Genomic DNA, 21,088 nt, shown 5'->3' with positions numbered 1-21,088 from the left:
GTTAGGTATGACGCTATTAAAGTAGTGGTTCTCAAACTTGCCAGTGTTGCTACTCCTTGTCAGTTCCTCATGTTGTAGTGACCCCCAACTACAAAATAGTTTTTGCTGCTACTTCATAACTGTAATTTTGCTACTGTTAGGAATCATAAATATTTGGTATGCAGGATGTCTGATATGTGACCCATAGGTAGAGAACCACTGTTCTTGTTGTTGTTGTTGTTTTAATCTAATTACATTTTGGAATTAATTCAAATACATCACCAGATATTACAGTACAACAAAGTGGTTTTTTTTTTTCTTGTGGATTTTTTAGTTTTGCTTTTGATAGTAGGTCTCATGTAGCATGACTTTGAACTCATGCCTTTGAACTCATTATGTAGCTAAAGCTATCCTGTCTCCATTCTTTTGACTCTACCTCCAATTAGACTTGTGCCAGCACACTGTAATATTGTAGCTTGATGTAAATATGAATTCTGCATACATTTTCTCAATAGTTATTTAAATGTATTTTGTATTAATTTGAAAGCTTGTTCAACTAAATGAATCATTGAGGTAACATATATTTGAAAGAACCTCAGGGGTTCTTTCACACACCTTAAAGGCATAAATGCATCCTCTAAGTGAGCAGCTTATAAAGGCACAGATAAGAGTAATATTAACATGTATCTTCTCTTGGCCCAAAGACCTAGAATGTCTACTTGTTAAATTTCTAATACTTTTACATAAAACTCAAGAGATTTCATTAAACTATTAGAAGCTGTATAATTGTACACAGTGCATTATGTTTTCTGAAAAAGCTTAGTGTTGGTTTATCTTAATAAATTTATTCTTCCTACAGGTGATGGGCCTCAGTGTAGAGATTATGTGATAAGTCTTGGAGTTGTAAAACCTCTGCTTTCATTCATAAGTCCATCTATTCCTATAACATTCTTAAGAAACGTTACCTGGGTTATGGTCAACTTATGTCGCCACAAAGACCCACCACCACCAATGGAGACAATTCAGGAGGTAAACAAACAAAAAACAGATATCATTATGTCTTTTTTAATTTCTGTATGTTTAAATTGTACATATTTCTCTCCTCAGATTCTCCCAGCTCTTTGTGTATTAATTCATCACACAGATGTAAATGTGAGTACATTCTTCTCTCTGTATATTTATATATGTACTGATTCTCTCTCTGATACAGAAGAGAACCCAACAACATGTAAATTTATTCTGTTTCTTCTGTGACAAGCTAGCTTCAGTGAGGAATCAAACTCATCATAAGTGCAGCTAGTTATTTCCTCTCATTGTCATGATTAAATGGTCGTGAGCGTTATGATTACCCTATGTGGCAGCCTGGCTTTTGAGAATATACACACATGGTTGTATGTTTGTATCTTGAAGCATAAATGAATATTTAGCTTAAAAAAATATATATATATATACCAAACTATGAGAACCTGTTGCTCCTCAGTTATTCTCCAGTAAAACAAAGGTCTTTGATTAAGTGTAAATCTCGGTGTTCTGTTTTTCCAAGATTTGCAAGAACATTTGTAACTATTGGAATATCAAACAACTTTCTGGTTTTTCTTTCCACTTGTTTACCCACCACAAGATGAGCTTGTGCCTCAGTGTGCCTCAATTTTTTTAATTTTAATGGGTCTTGAATATTCATTTCTCATTTGAATTTTTCTTTTTAGGACTATCTTCTAAAAATACTAAATAATATTTACTATATATATAGCCTTCTTAATGTAGAACTAGTCATCTTTTTTTTTTTTTTTTTTTTTTTTTCTGCCAAGACACGGTTTCTCTGTATATCCTTGGCTGTCCTGGGCTTGCTTTGTAGACCAGGCTGGCCTTGAACTCACAGAGATTCACCTGCCCCTGCCTCAGTGCATGCTGGGATTACAGGAGTGTGCCACCGTGCCTGGCTTAGAAGTAGTCATTCTTAAATCAGCCTTAAAAGACGTCCAAAGAGAATTATGATTAGGAAACTTACGAACTTTGTCAGATACACATATGTAAGAGTTCTAGTTTGATTCGAAGTAGAATCTTGGTACATTAATGAGTTGTTTAACATTGGGCCTTCAAAGAATGTATTGAGTTTTTATATGTAGTCATGAGCAAATAGCTTGAATTTTTTGCTTTTGTCAACAGATTTTAGCCTATGCTCAAACTCCAGACAAAGATCCTGATTTGCAAATCGATGTGATTGATTTACATGTGTTGATATCACTTTGTATAAATTGTTTCATTTGGTTTATGTTTGCTTATTGAGACAGTCTCACTTTGGCCCATGCTGGCCTCTCTCAAAATCCTTCTGCCTAAAGTTCCCATGTGTGCACCACCGTGGTTGGCTATTTGCTGGCTTTTTCTTTGGGGGAAAAATTGTATATGTATGTATCTTTAAAACTTTCTTGAATGCCTCCACCCCACTGGCCCCACTCAGTGTGTAACTGAGGATGGCTTTGCATTCTTGTTCTTCCGTCTTCATTTCCTGAGAGCCTGGTTATAGGCATGCACCACCATGCCCAACTACTTTCTTAAATTTCTAAAAGAGCTGTGACAATGCTGTTTTACCCCTTCTGTGGCATCTTGAGTGACTTTTCCATAATATTGGTTAGGAACTGAAAAGGTTTTAAACTGCTTTTTGATACAGACTTCAAAGGCTTTTGAAGTTCCAAATATGTTGATATTCCTGAGACTTTTTTTTTAAACAATTATGTTATTCACAGTTTTTTTATATATCATATTTTACTATATGTTTACCCTACTTTCCTTTGGCTATAGTTTGAAATAAGGTTTAAAATACAAAGAAAGGTCAAACACATGACTTACTGTTTGTCGTAGCATCACATTGTTATAAGTTAATCACAGTCCTCTGCCCCTATAGAAGCAGCTATATGAAGTAAGTATTTTTTTCGGGAGTTACTGTTTTATATATTTTTTGCCTTGCTCTTTATCTGTGGTTGGTTTTCTATTTAATATGCTATGTAGTTTGCATGTATAGTTTGTTGAATTGAGATTAGATATGGATCTCGGATTTGGACTGTAACTTGCACATCTTAAAGTTACAGAATAGAGATTAATGTTCTAATGAGTTGAGGCAAGAAGAGAAATATCTCTGATTGATTGTATGGTTAGGAATTATTAAAATGGTGAGTGTGGTGATGAACAACTTTAATCCCAGTATTCAGAAGGCATAGGTGGGTAGATCTCTAAATTTGAGGCCAGCCTGGTCTACAGAGCAGGATAACTAGAGCTACACACAGAGAAACCGTCTTGAAACCCTATCCCCTTCAAGAAAAATAATATATATATATACATATATATATTAAAATGAGAGAATATTTAAAGATTTGAACTTTTATTTTGCTCATTAGATATTGGTAGATACTGTCTGGGCGCTGTCTTACCTTACGGATGCTGGCAATGAACAGATACAGATGGTAATAGACTCTGGAATAGTTCCTCATTTGGTTCCTCTACTCAGCCATCAGGAAGTTAAAGTTCAGGTAAGTTCATTTTGATTAAGTTGGGTCTTTTTCACCACTAATTACTCTAAGCATGACATTCAAAGTTTAACAGTTTCAAAAATTTATAGTGGTCACCTGACAATGCAATATGTCTTTGATTTTAATTGTAAAGGTGGAAAAATGAGGTAAGAGTACTGCAGTTGATTAAGAACCTGCCTTAACCTGCCAGGCAGGGAGACTCCACTGTGTAGAACCGATTTCTAGAATACAGAAGCATGATTCAGTGTAGCACACTGGGTGGCATCTGAAACCATTCTGTTTGTTTTTCCTCTCCTTTTCTCTCCTGAAAGCATCCGTTTGTATTCATCTAACAAGTTTGGTTAACACTGACTTACTGATTTTGAACTGATATGTATAGTTGTTTCTTTCTATTTTATTCTATTATTTTTAAGTTCTATCATGTGTCCTTTATTTCAGTGAGCCGGTCTATAAAAAGCTTAAAAAAACATATAGAGCTGAGGATATAGCTCAGATGTACAGCACTTGCCTCACTTGTACAAAGGTCTTCCTCTGGAACAACACACAAACATACATGTACACACACACTAATATACATACTTGAACACACACATGCACACACTCACAGTGATAGTCAATCTGCAGGGGTGAAGGAGAATCTATAAGCCTTCCTGTTGGTATAATGTTCTTGTAGAATGTATACAATTTACCCCTGTTCATTCAAATTCTGATTTCTCTACCCCACTATCTGGTTTCAATCTTGACATTGTATTGTGATCACCTGTCTCAAGTTTGTGTAAATGTGCCACCATTTGTTCTCTATATTGTCAATTAAACAACCAACCAGCCTATGCTGTACAATGGAGAGAATAGGGTGGGACATCCTGGTCCAGAGATGGGAGAAGGAAGCAAGTAGGAGGAGGAGAGGAGAGAATCCGCAGGAGAGGTCATGGAAACGTGTGGAGAAATGGGACTGGACCTAAGACATGACTAAAATCAAATATAATGGATAAAATCTGAAATGGTAGGAAACTGTGTGGGCTTGGAGGTTTAGGATGGAATAACTATTGCCCAGCGTTGTGCTCCAGGTTAATTAAATAAATCCCAGTCTCTGTGTGATGATTTGGGTATACAGCTGGTTTAGGACTAACCACCACTAACTAAAAAATAAATCATAATAAATATTAATATACAACAATACCTTCCCTACCTATTTAAGATAAATAATGAGTTCTAATCTTACAATGGCCTAGTGTCTTAAGAACCAAGAAAGCTGTTAGCCTGAGTCACTTTTTCTTGCCCTTGCTGGACATTAAAATCAACCATGAATATATACTTAAAGAAGATAAACAAGAAAAAGGACCTGGGGTAAGATGATCAATCCTCACTTAGAAAGACAAATGGGATAGACATTGGATGTAGGAGAAAACAAGTAACAGGACAGGCGCCTACCACAGAGGGCCCCTGAAAGACTCTACCTAGCAGTGTACCAAAGCAGATACTGAGACTCATAACCAAAACATAACAGGCGCAGGGAATCATATGAAAGAAGGGGGAGTTAGTATGACCTGGAGAGGACAGGAGCTCCACAAGGACCAAATATATCTGGGCACAGGGGTCTTTTATGAGACTGTTTCTCCAACCAAGGACCATGTATGGATGTAACCTAGAACCCCTGTTTAGATGTATCCCATGGTAGCTCAGTATCCAAGTGGGTACCCTAGTAAGGAGAACAGGGACTGTTTCTGACATGAACTCAATGGCTGGCTCTTTGACCTCTCCTTTCCCCTCCATCCCCCCACCGAGGGAGGAGCAGCCCTGTTAGGCCACAGAGGAGGACATTGCAACCTGCCCTGAAGATCCCTGATAAGCTAGGGTCAGATGAAAGGGGAGAAGGTCCTCCCCTATCAGTGGACTTGGAAAGGGGCAGGGAGGAGATGTGGGAGGGAGGGTGGGATTGGGAGGTAATGAGGGAGGGGCCTACAGCTGGGATACAAAGTTAATAAACTGTAATATTAAAAAAATAAAAAAAAGAGTGGAAAAAAAATCAACCATGAAGTTTAAAGGAAAAAACAATTTCCCTTCCTTCCTCCCGAGAAATTAAAAATTTTCTATTTCCTACAAATTTGAGCTAGCTCTTGTAATGATTACTGGTATGTAGTTAACAGTAGAGCAACATTGACTTAAATTTTAAAGGGTACTTGAGAGATGGCTCATTGGCTGAAGTGCAAACATGAAGACCTGAGTTCAAATCCTCAGTACCCACATATAAGCTGCTGTGGCAGTTTGTGCCTGTAATCCCAGCACTAATCCAGGCTCATTGAGAGAACTTGCCTCACAAAAAAGGGAACACAGCAATAAAGCAAAACACTGAACATTGATTTGTCAAGCTCGTGTGCATGTATATACAAACGAAATAAAACAAGGTTTTCTTTTTTTAAAATTAAAACACTTAAAAAAATAGAAGAGCCAGGTGGTGGTGGCTCACACCTTTAATTCCACAGAGGAAGGTGGATCTCTGAGTTTGAGGCCAGCGTGGTCTACAAAGGGAATTCCAGGACAGCCAGAGCTACACATACAAACCTTGTCTCAAAAAAAAAAAAAAAAACAGCTAATTTAGAAAGATTTCCCTAACCATTTTTTAAACACATGTTGTTCTCTTTATTATTGCATTTGCATCTCTTTGTGTATGTGTGTGGAGTGCGCACACATGTATGTGCAGCAGGCATACAGCCAGAAGCCAGAGGAAGACATTGGGCATACTGTCTACATCCCCAGTGCGCTAGGGTTTCAGGTGGTTGCAGGAACTTGACTATCTCCTTAACATGGTTTCTGGGGAGTTATTTTAGCAAGAACTCTCAACCTACTGAGCCATCAGCCAACCCCAAATTTACATATAAGTTTGCTGGTTTATTTTTGCTTAGCCTGGGCCTACTAGCACAACCCCGTGATCCCAGTACTTTCAAGGTAGAGGTGGTAGGAAGATCACACAGTTAGCCAGAGCTGCGTGAAGCCGGGCAGGCATGCACCCCCAGAAAGATCAGACAGTACTTCTTTAGGTTTGATACTGGCCTTAGAATTGTGGCTTGAGAGTGTAGGGCTTAGAGTTTTGTTTTAGCCAATCCTCACAAAGTTAATCCTTTGTACTTTATCAGTAACTAACAGGCATTTTAAGCTTCTCAACTTTCATGCCATGTAAGCTTCATCTACATCTTTACTTCCCCTAACATTTAGACATAATTTTAATCTCATGTAGCATACTGTTTCATCTATCTACATCTTCAAAAATTAAGACTTCTTAAAAACCAGGCTGAGCGGCTAAGAGCTCCTGAGAGGACTCAGCTTTCCAAGCACCCACATGGCAGATCTCAGCTGTTTGTAGCTCTAGCTCTGAAGGACACAGCACCTTCTTTTGGCCTCTGGGGGGTATGAGGCATACATGTGGTCCACAGACCAACATACAGGCAAAACACCCATATACATAAAAAATGATAATAATGGGTAAAAGATTTGCAGTTTTTCAAGGAAGACTTACAAATGAAAAAGATGCTCATTAAGGAAATGTGGGTTGAGTCGGAAAATCATTCACATTCAGAATGACTGCAGTTAAAATGAGAACAATACGGAAAGGAAGGATTACATTGCTTATGGCAGAACTAGAGCATACTATCCTTAAAGTGAAATAATAAAAAGTATAGTGTGACCTAGTGTTTCTACTGTTTTGTATATCCAAGATATACATTTGTCCATACAGAAATATGAATACAAATGCCTGTAGCAGCATTATTCATTAATAGCCCCAAAGTGGAAGCCCACTGGTACTAACCACACAGCTGATTATTGCTTGGCTACAAAAAGGAATGAGTACCACTAAGTGCCATGACAGGAACTTGTTTCTGTTTATATAAAATTGCAAAATATACAAATTAATAGACATAAAGATGGTAGTTGCCAGGGACTGGACTGATTACAGTGTTGATAACAGTACTAAATTGCCTACTTTTGAAAAAATAAGTTTGTTTAAACAGCGGAATCATTTGTCTTATAACAAGAAAAATTAGAGGATGGAAAAATTAACAGGAAATGAAAATTCCTTTTTTATTTTCATTATGGTAATAATTTCTGTCTAAAATTGCCCTTTTATTGATAACAATTCTCTTGAAATAACCTAAGCTACATAAGGCCTGAAATGAATGTATTTCATATTTCCACTGTTGTTCCTAGATCAGTCTATAAACTAGAATAGGTACTCAAAAAGGATAGGTTAGTTGCAGTAAGAGGACTGCATGAGGGAACTAATTTGTCTCCAGTGCCTGACACTGGTTGGTAAGGGTACTTAACATCAAGCATCTTGTGATCTTCATTTCAGACTGCTGCACTGCGAGCTGTGGGCAACATTGTCACTGGAACTGATGAGCAAACACAGGTGGTTTTAAACTGTGATGCTCTTTCACACTTCCCAGCACTCCTCACTCATCCCAAAGAGAAAATTAATAAAGTAAGTATTTTTAAAATATTAAAAAAGTAGTTTTTGTTTGTGGAACTAGGTTCTAAGAAATGTGTTGATAGCATTGACTTTTTAATATAAGATGTTAATAGGCCTCAAAAGAAAATATCTTATAAGATAGTCATAAGGTTCTGGATTCAAACCCAGAACCTTTGACATGCTAAGCACATGCTCTACTGCTGAGCTACACCATCACCAATAAATTGCATTTTTTACTCTCCTGGAAATGATGAAATAGAGATACTTGGGTGTTGAATGTTGCTATGAGTGGGTATTTTTAATACATATAGTAGTCTTCCTAGTTTAATGTTTCATCAATTCTTAATCGTGTGAATGTGTGCATGTATGTGTGTGTGTGTGGTGGCTACGAAAGGGGGCACTGAATGGTGATGCTGATATTGGAGTGCATCTGAGGCTGTTGTGAAATAATATGGGTTGTTGGTCACAACGGTGCCGATGATTATAACCCAAAAACAGCTCACCTAAGTAGCCTAGCACCCTAAAATCTCTAACAGGCTCATTAAATGTCCTGTGATCTGATCCAGAAGAGTCTAATGTATTCTAGTGTTTACAATTCTAATTAGTAAATTGGTGAATATAAGTTTGGTTAAATTCTAATAATATATTCCATAGGATGTGAAATATTTTTGTTGTTGTTATTACTAATACAGGTTTTAGTAATGCAGTTATTATCTTTGAACCTTGAGGAATTTGCGACCACTATCATCCTAGCAATAGTATAGTATCCTTGTTGTGTTAAGGGCAGGCAGCATTTGGGGGCCTTTAAGGTGGGCTAATCAAGCAAGCCAGCAACTGCTTCCACATGTAGCTCTTGAGGGAACTGCTACAATGACTTTCGCAAATAAGGACACTAAAAACCCACTTGCATTTTTTGATGTCGTCATTGTTGTGGCTAATTGAGATATACCTACTGGCATAGGATTGGTAAAGTAGACTAGAAAGAGTAGAATAAAACACATTATTTGAGAAAAGGGTGTTGAATCTCATTTGCAATAGTTTTAGAATTTATAGTTTATGACATTTTTCTTGGTATTTGTTCAGCCATGCTTCTTTTGAGTCATACTGCTTCCAAACAGCATTGCCTTGTAAAATTCTTTAGAAGGGTTAGCTCATTTTTATTTGAATTTGAGGCCAGTAGTGATTTGTTCAAAGAAAATACAGAAAAGCATTATTTATTGTATAAATGAAATTGTTATACAGAAAATTACATACGGGGGACTAGGCATGGTAGCACACACCTTTTTAATTTCAGCATTTCAGAGGCAGATGAATCTCTAGGAATTTTAGGTCACCCAGGGCTATACTTTTATTCAAGTAAAGATTACTTTTTTAAATACAGAAAGGGAGTAGTAGAACTGAAATTTCTAAGATTTTTATTACAGAACTTGTTTAATAATAAAATAATTGAGACACTAGCTAGTGAATACTTTTTCATAGTTTAGATACAGTTTTATCTTTTTTTTTTTTTTTTTGAGAAATATTGAAAGCATCTTGTTTCACAGGAAGCAGTATGGTTCCTCTCCAATATCACCGCAGGAAATCAGCAGCAGGTTCAGGCAGTAATTGATGCCAATCTTGTACCAATGATAATACACCTTTTGGATAAGGTAAGAAAAACGTGTCAGAATAAATACTTTTCTGTTTAACAAGACACTACAATAAAATGTAATCGATACTAAAACCTTTGAACCCAACAATATTATATAGTACAAATGTTTCTTTTGGAAAACTCCTATCCCTTCATTGTCATTACTCTTCCAAGAGAATCATTGCTTTGGAATTAACTGAAAAGAAGTAGTATCCTTACTGATAATAAATGCTGTTATATTGTTATAAGCATTTTGGAAATCCTACCTCTATTAATATGACAAGCTGAACTGGCAAGATAGCTCAGTAGATAAATGTAACTGCCAGTGAGCCTAAGGATCTGAGTTTTAACCCAGGGATCCTGCTGGAGGAAGCAAAGAGCCTCCTCTTCACAAAGTAGTGTCCAACACAGGGGTTATCCTTATTTGACAGATGAAAGTATTGCATGAGCAAATCACTTGCCCAAAATCCAGTGGCCAGTGAGTGTGCTGATGTGTGCCATATTATTCCTTATGCTCACTAAGATTTGGAGAAAAGACTATTTTGTTTTCAGATAGACTTTGGTTATTGCATGGATTCCTTATTTTATTAAAGAGTGGCAAAATGGTGACTTTTTAATTCTCCCATTCTTTGTGTATTGGTCATAATTCTTCAGCTTTTCTTTTATATTTTTTAATTAAAATATAATTACATCACTTTTCCTCTTTCCTGTCTCCTACCATCCATGGCCTCTCCATTTCCTTCCATACCCTGTACACCATCAAAAATACCTCTTTATTTGATTATTATTGTTATATTTTTAAATATATAAATATTTATATACAGCATGTTGAATCCATTTTTTGTTGCTTGTATGTATACAATTTCAGGGCTGACCATTCTGTACTGGATATCTAATTAGGATGGTTATCCTTGGAATAGGCTGATTTTCTGTAGTTCTTTGTCTGTAGATAGGACACATGAGATGTCAACTTTTGTCATTAATATGACTTAATATTGGTATTATTTAGGTTGTATTCAGGCTGCCATAGTATTTCAGGTATCACAGGCATTAGCTTTCCTGTCATTTCTGGTAAGCACAATCTCACAATAGACTTCCTGGTCCTCTGGCTCTTACGTCTTTCCAACCCCTCTTCCATGATGCATTTTGAACCTTAGGTGCAGGAATTATGTTGTAGATGTATCAGTTTGAGCTAGACACTCCATGTTCTACTGATCTCTGTGTTATGGCCAGTTGTGGTTTTCTGTGATGCTCTCCATATACTGGGAAGAGAATCTTCTTTGGTGAGAGCTACTCTTACCTGTTTTAGAATGTAATTGGGATTGTACTGGTCTAGTCAAGTGGCAGTAGTATAGGTTCTCTTCTAAGACCCAAGACCTCACTAGTCCCAGGTAGTTGACTAGATTTCTAGTACCAAGCATGATTTCCTCCTGTTAGCAGGCCGTAAGTCCAGTTTGATAACTACTGGTTACTGTCAACATATGAGTACCATTATCGTACATTTAGGGATATTTAACCATTTTGGTTATTGTTGTGGTTCATAGGTATCACATGGCTGGATTGGACTGTTGATTGTTTCCCTCCCTTGGCAGCTTTTATGCTTCCTAGTACTATGGAACTAAACCACAGGAAGAAGGGTTTTATGCTAAATCCACTTTGAATCTTCCTACTCTTGTGTCCTGATGTGTGAGGTATCGCCAGAAATAGAGATTTGCCTTCAACCACTGCGAGGCAGTCAAGGGCAAAAACAAGAGCCTATATTATACAGGGAATCTATTGAACCCCTCTGACCAGCAACTCAGATGAAGGTTTCCTATGCCAGGTACTGGGATTTTTTTCCTAGATAGCTTATGCCTCCTTCTGTGAGCATTGTCAGCCCAAGTGCTGTAACTTCAATTATGCTATAGATTTATTTGTATATTTAGATTTATCTGAAGTGATATATAATACATGTGTGTTATATTTTTATCTACAATTTATATATATGATTTATATTTATATAAAAATTATGAATTATATGTATTACATGTAATTTTATATAATTCTAAATACATACAACTCCTTGGTTTATTAAACTACCTTGCTGTCATTTGTCCTTATGGACATAACTACTCCTTCTGAACTGAAGTTCTTCCTCCCCAACTAAAGTCCTGCTCCCTGTTTTTCCCTTTTTCCTTTCAGATCACCTGTAGCCTGTTATTGCCCGCTTATCCTCTATCCCGGTCCCTTTGTAATTTCCTGCTTACTTCATGTTATATACTCATTTCTGAGGATTTAGAGTTAGGAACTGCAGATGAGAGAGAACTTAAAGCTTTTGCCTTCCTGGGTCTGGATTAACTCGCTCAATAGAATATTTCCTACTTCCATCTATTTGCATCTGAATAGAATTCCAGTGTGTATGTGTAGCACATTTTTGTTATCTATTCATTCATCTGTTGAAGGACATTTAGGTTGTTTTCATTTCCTCGCTATTGTGAATAGGACATTAATGAACATTGTTGAACACGTGTCTGCAGAGTGGAATGTCAAGTCCTTTGAGCATATGCCAACAAGTGTTAATAGCTGGACAATATGGTAGATTTATTTTTAGCTTTTTTGAGAGTTATCCCTGCCAATTATTTCCAGAATGGCTGCTCCAGTTTGCATTTCTACCAACAATGAATGAGGGCCCCATTCTCCCCACATCCTTATTAGGATTTGTTGTCAATTGTTTTTGTTATTCTTAACCATTCTGTCTGGGTGAAATGAAATCTTAAACTTGTTTTATCTTCCATTTCCCTAACTGCTAAAGATGATGAATATATTTTGAGGTATTTCTTAGCCATTTTCATTTCCTCTAATGAGAACTCTGTTCAGATCCCTACTCTTTTTTAGTTGGGACATTTGTATTATTGATTCATTTTTTTGCCTTGTTTTGCTCTTTGCTTATTCTGGATATTCTCAGTCAGATATATTACTAGCAAAGATTCTTCTCCCATTCTGTGGGTTTCTTTGTTTGATCCTTTGCTGTACAGAAGTTGCAAATTGAAGTCTGTGAACCATTTGGAGTTAATTTTTGTTGAGGGTGAGAGATACAGCTCTGATTCCATTCTGTTGCATGTAGACACCTAGTTTTCCCAGCACCATTTGTTAAAGATGCTGTCTTTTTTCCAGAGGCTGTTCTTAGCATAATCTTAGCTGTCTATAATTATGTGCTCATATGTGGGTTTTCTCTTTTATTCCATCTATCTACATGTCTGTTTTTGTGCTAGTTCCATACTATAATATATCATAACATAATATTCCATAGCTCTATAATATATCTCAAAGTCTGCAATGGCAATCTATCAAGTATTGCTATTTTTGCTCTGAGTTGCTTTGGCTGTCTGGGGTCTATTATATTCCATATAAATTTTAGGAGGGTTTTTTCCCCCACCCTCATTTCTCTAATAAATGTTCTGAGTATTTTTATTGGGATTATATTGAACCTGTAAATTACTTTTGTTGGTATGGTCATTTTCACAATATTTTACCAGTCTGTGAACATGGAGTATCTCTTCATTTTCTAGTCTGTCTGTCTCTCTCTTAATTTTTTTTTAATTGAGAGATTCAGGGAAAAAAATTGTAAAGCTCTTCCACCCGGTACTTTATTGTCTTTGAGGCCATTGTAAATGGGTCTGTGACCATGATCTCTCTCTCAGCATGTTTGTTGGTGGTTGGTGTGTATATATATAAAGGCTACAGATTTTTGTAGTTGGTTTTGTATCCTGCCACTTTGCTGACATTTCCTGGTAGAATTTTGGGAATCTCTTATATTTAAGCTCATCTAAAAACACGTCTGTTCCTATTAGTATAGCTTTAATTTTGGCTATGGATTGGTCTTACACAGTCTTTCTTAGGTTGAAGTATGTTTCCTCTAGTTCTGCTCTTTCTGGGACTTTTATCATCAAAGTATGTTAGATATTGTCAAACACTTTTTTTGCATATATAATCATATGATTTTTTTTTCTTTAAACCAATTTATATGATGTATTATATTTACTGAGTCATGTACTGCATTTATTTCCAGGATAAAGCAAATTTGATTAAACAATTTAAGGAATATTGGCTGTAAATAATCCTTTTTGTTTGTTTAATTACAATTTATTCAGTTTGTATCCTGGCTGTGGCCCCCTCACTCCCAATCTCACCCTCCCTCCCTTTTCTCCCCCTATGCCCTTTCCCTAGTCCAATGATAGTCTATCTGACCCTAGCCTATCAGGTCTCATCAGGACTAGCTGCATTGTCTTCCTCTGTGGCCTGGTAAGGTTGCTTCCCCTTCAGGGGGAGATGATCAAAGTGCCAGCCACTGAGTACATGTCAGAGACAGCCCATTTGGAGACTGAGCTGTCATTGGCTATATCTGAGCAGGAACCCCTCCATGCATGGTCCCAGATTGGGATATCAGTCTCTGCAGGGGCCCCTGGGCCCAGGTTTTTTTATTTATTTGTTTGTTTTGGTTTGGGTTTTTTTGCTCTGTTGGTTCCCTGTGGAAGTCCTGTTCCCTCCATGTCTTTCTATTTCTTCCTCCTTTCATAGGATTCCCTGCACTCTACCCAAAGTTAGGCTATGATTCTCAGGATCTGCTTCGATACCTCAATCAGGAGAGCCTTTCAGAGGCCCTCTTGATGTTCAACACCAGCAAACTAAGTAATCCAATTAAAAAATGGGGTATAGAGCTAAACAGAGAATTCTCAACAGAGGAATATCGAATGGCTGAGAAGCACTTAAAGAAATGCTCAGCGTCCTTAGTCATCAGGGAGATGCAAATCAAAATGACCCTGAGATTTAACCTTATACCCACAGAATACCTTAAATCAAAAACTCAAGTGAAGAGACCTGATAAGCTAGGGTCAGATGGAAGGGGAGGTGGTCCTCCCCTATCAGTGGACTGGGGGAGGGGACTACAGCTGAGATACAAAGTGAATAAATTGTAATAAAAAATAACTCAAGTGATAACACATGCTGGAAAGGATGTGGAGAAAGGGAACCCTCCTCCATTGCTGGTTGGAATGTAAACTTGTAAAACCACTTTGGAAATCATTCTGGCACTTTCTCAGACAATTAGGAATAGTGCTTCCTCAAGATCCAGCTATACCACTCCTAGGCGTATATCCAAAATATGCTCAACAATACAGCAAGGGTATTTGCTCAACCATGTTCGTAGCAGCTCAATTCATAATAGCCAGAATCTGGAAACAACCTAGATGTCCCTCAACTGAGGAATGGATATAGAAATTGTGGTAAATTTACACACTGGACTACTACTCAGCAATTAAAAATGAGGATATTAAGAAATTTGCAGGCAAATGGATGGAACTAGAAAAGATCATCCTGAGTGAGGTAACCTAGAAGTTGAAAGACATTAATGGTATATACTCACTTGTAAGTAGATATTAGCCATATAATATAGGATGAACATAGAAAAACTATAGTCCTAAAGAAGCTAAACAACAAAGAGGATCGTAGGGAGGATGCTTAATCCTCATTCAGGAAGGGCACACAGGATAGATATAAGAAGCGGGAGAAGACAAGGAACAGGACAGGAGCCTATCACAGAGGGCCTCTGAAAGATCTACTGATGGGGGTAAATCATCTTTTAAAGTCTTGTATAATACTCTGTAAATCCATCTGGGCTCAGGGTTTTGTTTTTGTTTTTGTTTTGTTTTGTTTTGTTCTGTTTTGTAGAAATATACACCTTTAATCCAAACAGTCAGGAGGCAGAGGCAGACCGACTTGTGAGTTAGAGGCCAGCCTGGACTAAACAGTGAGTCCCAGGCCAGGTGTGGCTATACAGTGATACCCTGTCTCTAAAAAACTAAAAGTAAAACTCATGACAAAGGACTGGAGTATAGTTCCCAAGTACAGTGTGCTTAGCACCCTTCCCTTAAATGAAACTAAGGTCAATCAAAAATATTTAACAAATACAGAATATTAGCAGAATGTTAGTGTGCCAATGTTAACAGCAAAAAGCTGTAATGGAGATTAAAATACAGAGCCTTTTGAAATGAGTTCATCAAAAGGCATACACAGGACACAGACCTGATAAGGCAAGTGAGTGTGTACTTTTCTGGTCACAGGTTTAGATTAGTCTGTAGATTAGTGTTTCCCTGACACACCTTACTGAGCACTGAGGCCCCCGACTCCGCACCAGAAGTGCACTTGTGCATTTGGAAATACAACTCCTAGTGATTTATTTCAGAAGTGGACAAAACTGCAAGAGAAACACCCAACATGACACCCCAAACACATCCATAGCAGAGGCAGGGTCAGGGCTGGCATGGGTTGTTCCAGAATCTAAGAGGGATGAGCTTTGTGCGAATGCACACCTCCACCCACCTTCACTCTCCTAAGCTATCTGGTGCCACTTTGCTTGGGTTCCCTCTCTAGGAAGCACGTGCTGGCACCAGGAGGGATCTCAAGAGTGCAGGATGTCCCCACAGTCACAGACAGAGTGACACAGTTTCTAATTGCTGACAGCCAGCTGTCCACTTTGGCTTCTGGCTTGGAGTGTGACTGCAGCCCTTGGCTTCCCCCGGGAGCCTCCCTTGTTTTGTTTTTTTACTCAGGGGGCTTTTATTACTGTTGGAATCTTATTTGTTATGAGTCTGTTTAGGTTGTTGACGCTATGGTTTAATTTTGGTGTTTTGGGTGAGCCTAGAAATTCATCATTTTCTTTCAGGTTTCAGCTTAATAGAGGACAGGTTTTTGAAGCATTCCCTTACAACATTTTGAATTTCTTTGGTGTCTTTTAATATTTCTGTGTTCATTTTTGATTCTGTTAATTTGAATTATCTCTTTTGGTTGGTTAGGCTAAGGGGTCTGTAAATTTTTTTTGTCAGCTCTTTTTGTTTTGTTTTGTTTGTTTTTCCAGACAGTGTGTCTCTGCATAGCCTTGGCTGTCCTGGAACAACTTCTATAGACGAGGCTGGCCTCAGTCTCGGAGATCCTCCTCCCTCTGTCTCTCCAGTGCCACCACCATTGCCCAGCTCAAAACTAGTTCTCAGTCATTGTCTTTTTGCATTGTTTTCATATTTCATTAAATCTTGTTTTGATTTTTTTTTTTTTTTTTTTTTTTGTCTACTAGATTGTGGTTTGGTCTGTTATTGTTTTCTCAAATACTTGAGTTGTATCATTAAGCCGTATATTTATACTCTTTCTGATTTTTTTTCAATGCAGAAACTTAGGGCTTTAGCTTTCTCTGCTTTTAATGTGTCCCAGAAGTTTTGTTTGGTTTTCATTTAGTTCCAGGATTTTTTTCTCTAACCCATTCAGCATTGAATTGTTCACTCTCCATCTATTTATGTGCCAACTAGAGATTTGTTTCTGTGAGTTGTAAATTTTATTTCATATTGCTCATATGATAACATGGAAGTATTTCAGTTTTTCTGAATTTGATAAGATCTGTTTTGTGGCATGGCTGTGGTCTATTTTAGAGAAGCTTCAATGAACTGCTGAGTAGAATATGTATTCTTTGGTGTTTGAGTAGAATATTCTGTAGAATATTCTTTTAGGTCCATTTGATATATGACATTTAGTTCTGAAGTTCTTTTTCTTATTTTTTTTTTAAGATTTATTTATTTATTATGTGTACAGTGTTGTCTGCATATACACCTGCACGCCAGAAGAGGGCACCGGATCTCATTATAAATGGTTTGAGCCACCATGTGGTTGCTGGAAATTGAGCTCATGACCTCTGAAAGAGCAGCCAATGCTCTTAACCTCTGAGCCATCTCTCCAGCTCCCTACTTGGTTTTTGTTTGTTTGTTTGTTTGTTTGTTTGTTTTGTTTTTAATCCAGATATATCTATTGGAGAAAGTGAGAGAAAATCAATAATACTAGACAACACTTTCAAGTATTACTGGGTTGGTGTTAATTTGTTTCTTTCATTTCAGTAATATGCTTTCTATGGTGCATAGATGTTTGTGATAATAATGTTGTTTTGGTTAGTTGTCCCCTTTATTACAATGAAAATGCTCTTTGTCTCTTCTGATTAGTTTTAGTTTAAAATCTATTTTGTCAAGAATTTGGATAGCAATAACCTACTTGCTTCCAAAAACCATGCTTGGCATACTTTTTTCCATCCTTTCATTTCAGGGTAGTACCTATCTTTAGAGCTGAGGTTTTTGTTTTTGTTTTAGACAAAATAATGATAAATTTTGTTTCTTATTCCATTCAGCTAGTCTATTCATTCGACACTTGGGACCATTAATATTTAAAGATATTAAAGATGTGTGTTAATTGTAGTCATTTTGTTGGGTTTTTTTCTGCATTTGTATTCTTGTACTTAATTGATTATAGTTTCATTTCTTTTCATAGAGTCTTTTGCCTATGCTTATTCCTCTCTTGAATTTGAAGTACTGTTTTCCAGTATTTGCTTTAGGGTTGTTTGGTGGACATGAATTTTTTTTTTTTTTAAAGGCTTTTTGTATAGTGGAAAGCCTTTTCTTTATTCTTCATCTGTGGCAGATAGTTTGTTGGGTACGATTAGTTTATCTAGGTTGGCAGTCATGGTTTTTACAATTTGTAGTACATTGTTCCAGGCTCTTCTTGCATTCAATGTTTCCATCAAGAAATTTACTATTATTTTGGTGGGTTTTCTTTATATGTAACTCATGTTGTTTCTCTTGCAGCTTTGAATACTTTTTCCTTATTCTCTATATTTAATGTTTAAACAATGATATGCCTTGGGGAGTTTCCTTTCTAGTTGTGTTTAATTAAGGTTCTTTGTGTTCCTTGTATCTTTGGGTATGTCTTTCCTTAGTTTGGGGATGTTGAACCTCTATGGTCTTCCTTGTCTATACCTGTAATTTGAAGATCCCATCTTTTTATGGTGTTCCATATTTCCTGCATAATTCTTTTCGCACTTTAAAATTTTTTATATTCTTTGCTTTTTATTTTCTAATTCCTCTCCTTTGTCTTTAGGTCCTTTATCTTTAGGTTTATCTAAGTACTTCTCACTAGAGAAGATTTCTTCAAGACTAGTGAGTTTGATGGGAGACATGCTGTTTTTATTGGTTGTTTGCCTGAAATGGGACCCCGGCTGGCCTTAGATTGGGCCGGTGCAGGAGCTATGTGCAGGAGCCTGGTAAAGCTGGTACATGAGCTGTTAGATTGGAGCAGACAAAGATGTCTGGAGCTAGGCCTGTGAGTATGGAGATGGCAGAGAACAGACAAAAGAATGGGAGAGAGGAATAGCAGTTCGCCCAGCAAAGGCAGATTTGCTGCTGCAAGTGTGGAGCTGGGTTTATGCGTATGGAGAGGTTGTAGGCAGAGGAAAAATGGGAGAGGGAAAGGGGAAACTGTCAGGCAAAAGGGCTCCAGAACTAAGTGTGTTCATGTGGGACCGGTCTGGAGCCAGGCTGTGATATGGAGGTGACAGCGCTTTCTGATTGGCTTGTTTCAAAACGAGTTTGTAGACTGGAAAGATGACTAAGGATAGAAAAGACAAGATAAATGCTTGATTCTTTCACCTTATTAGTCATTTTTAAAATGTCATTTTTAGATGCTATAACAAAAGAAACCAGAGCAGATTTTATTTTTTGGTACATATTTAAGAGACTTGGGTTTGGAAATATATTTTGAAAATTTTAGCCAATTTCAATATATGTAGTTCTTTTAAAAATCAATTTATCCTTACATGACCAGTACAATTTCTTGATGTTGGTACTTGTGTCATTTTTACCTCACCCAGTAGTTTTTGAGAGAATCCTGCCTTTTAGATATGAAAATGGCCAGGCTTATCTTAATGTAGATTTTTGACCTAGCCCTGGAAATAACTTTTTATAGAATATCTCAGTTCCTTTCTGTAAAAAAAAAAAAAAAAAAAAAAAAAAGTGTTTAATAGTCATAGTTTAAAGAAGGCTGGAGAAATGACTCAGCATTTAAAAGCACTGGCTGCTCTTCCAGAGGACCTGGGTTCAAATTCATAGCAAGCACATGGCAGCTCACAACTGGAACTCCAGCTCCAGGGGTCCCAGAACCTTTACATAAACACATATGCAGGCAAAATTAAAATGCATGCAATATAAAAGTAAATAAATTATATATTTTTTAAGTATCAAGATGATCATTGTTGAATGTCATTATTTCTGAGGGCTTAACTAACAAAATAAGTGAAAACAGGTGTTTTGGTAGCAGACGAAAGATAGTGTGCTTGTAAACAAGAATTGCTAAGAAGTCAATAATGAATGAAAACAGCTATCTGTTACTATAGGGTACTGCTAGATATGGCATATGCTTGCAATCCTAGCGACTCAGAAGTTCCAGGCCAGCATTGGCAGCATAGCAAGAACCTGTTTTAAATTTTAAAAGAGGAAAACAACTGCAGATATAGCTTAGTGGTCCTGGGTTCAATTTCTAATACTTTCCAAAAGTAATGAAAATGTATAACAGGTATTTATAGTAAAGAGGGCATTTTGCCTATCATGTTAAAGTAGATTGAAGTCCTAAAGATGTAAAAAAAAATAAAATAAAAATGAAGAAAGTATATATTAATGGGGTGTGTGTGTGTGTGTATAGGCCAGAGGTCACTGTTGGGTGTGGGTATCTTCCCTAGTCACTTTCCACCTTAGTTTTTGAGACAGGATCTCTCCCTGGTCCTGGTACTGAGTCTGATTTTTGGCTATCACTGTGCTGTAACTCGGTGTAGGAAGATGAACGTTATCACCATGTTTTAAATTAGTTTCCTGATAAAATCTCAAAAGTGAGATTTAAAATGTTTTCAGTTTGGTGTTTTTGTTGTTGTTGTTTTATGAAATTCCATTTGATTTTCATTTACTCTGTTATTGAACAGAAATATTAAGTCACCTACCTTCCATACACATATCCTGACAAGAGGAATTCACAGAAAGTAATTTTATTTCTTCAGAATAGATTGATTGTGGTTTAAGACTTTATCAGTAAATAAAAAACACACATGTATATAATATACCTCCAGAGAAACTTGGAAATAAACAACTAAAAAATAATTTTAGGAACTAATTTTCAAATTTACTCTGTATTCTTGTTTTGTTTTTAAGGGAGATTTTGGCACTCAGAAAGAAGCTGCTTGGGCGATAAGTAACTTAACAATCAGTGGGAGGAAAGACCAAGTAAGTTGAACTTTTAATTATTTTTCAAAACTGGTAAAAATAACAGTATAGCTAATATTCCTTTATATTTAAGTGAATCATTATTTAAAATAATAGAATGCTATATTTCATGGATTTGTTTTGGTTTTAGGTTGTGTATACTCTGTCTTTATGTGTTATGCGTGTGTGCGCACAGGAACACATGCTCAAGATCGGACCCATATGCTTAGCATGGACTTTACCCACTGAGATGTACCTCCAGACTCTGTTCTGTGATTTTTTTAATATATACATAAAAAGTATCTCCTTAATTAACTCCCTCCTATTTCCTAGGAGAGGGACATTTTTCTAGTGGTTACAGTGCTGGGCATTGAATTTAGAGCTTTGTGCATGCCAGACA

At 36.9% G+C, this 21,088-nt stretch overlaps 1 protein-coding gene and 1 non-coding gene across 2 annotated transcripts in view; both read left to right on the top strand.

Moving 5' to 3' along the window:
- Kpna4 (karyopherin subunit alpha 4) overlaps positions 1-21,088 on the top strand; it is a 62,714-nt gene that overhangs the window by 33,562 nt on the left and 8,064 nt on the right. The window contains exons 9-14 of the mRNA XM_060378420.1: positions 839-1,008; positions 1,087-1,131; positions 3,372-3,503; positions 7,852-7,980; positions 9,513-9,617; positions 20,638-20,709. Coding sequence (XP_060234403.1) covers positions 839-1,008; positions 1,087-1,131; positions 3,372-3,503; positions 7,852-7,980; positions 9,513-9,617; positions 20,638-20,709 — 653 coding nt within the window. The remainder of the gene's footprint in view (positions 1-838; positions 1,009-1,086; positions 1,132-3,371; positions 3,504-7,851; positions 7,981-9,512; positions 9,618-20,637; positions 20,710-21,088) is intronic.
- LOC132652677 (small Cajal body-specific RNA 7) lies at positions 8,211-8,534 on the top strand. The gene has a single exon (XR_009590254.1). It is a non-coding gene; the product is annotated as a small Cajal body-specific RNA 7 (non-coding RNA).

The sequence above is a fragment of the Meriones unguiculatus genome, chromosome 2 (genome assembly GCF_030254825.1).
Source record: "Meriones unguiculatus strain TT.TT164.6M chromosome 2, Bangor_MerUng_6.1, whole genome shotgun sequence".
In the NCBI taxonomy this organism is placed as follows: domain Eukaryota; kingdom Metazoa; phylum Chordata; class Mammalia; order Rodentia; family Muridae; genus Meriones; species Meriones unguiculatus.
Note: the sequence above shows the minus strand (reverse complement) of the source record. Positions and strands in the feature narration are given on the sequence as shown.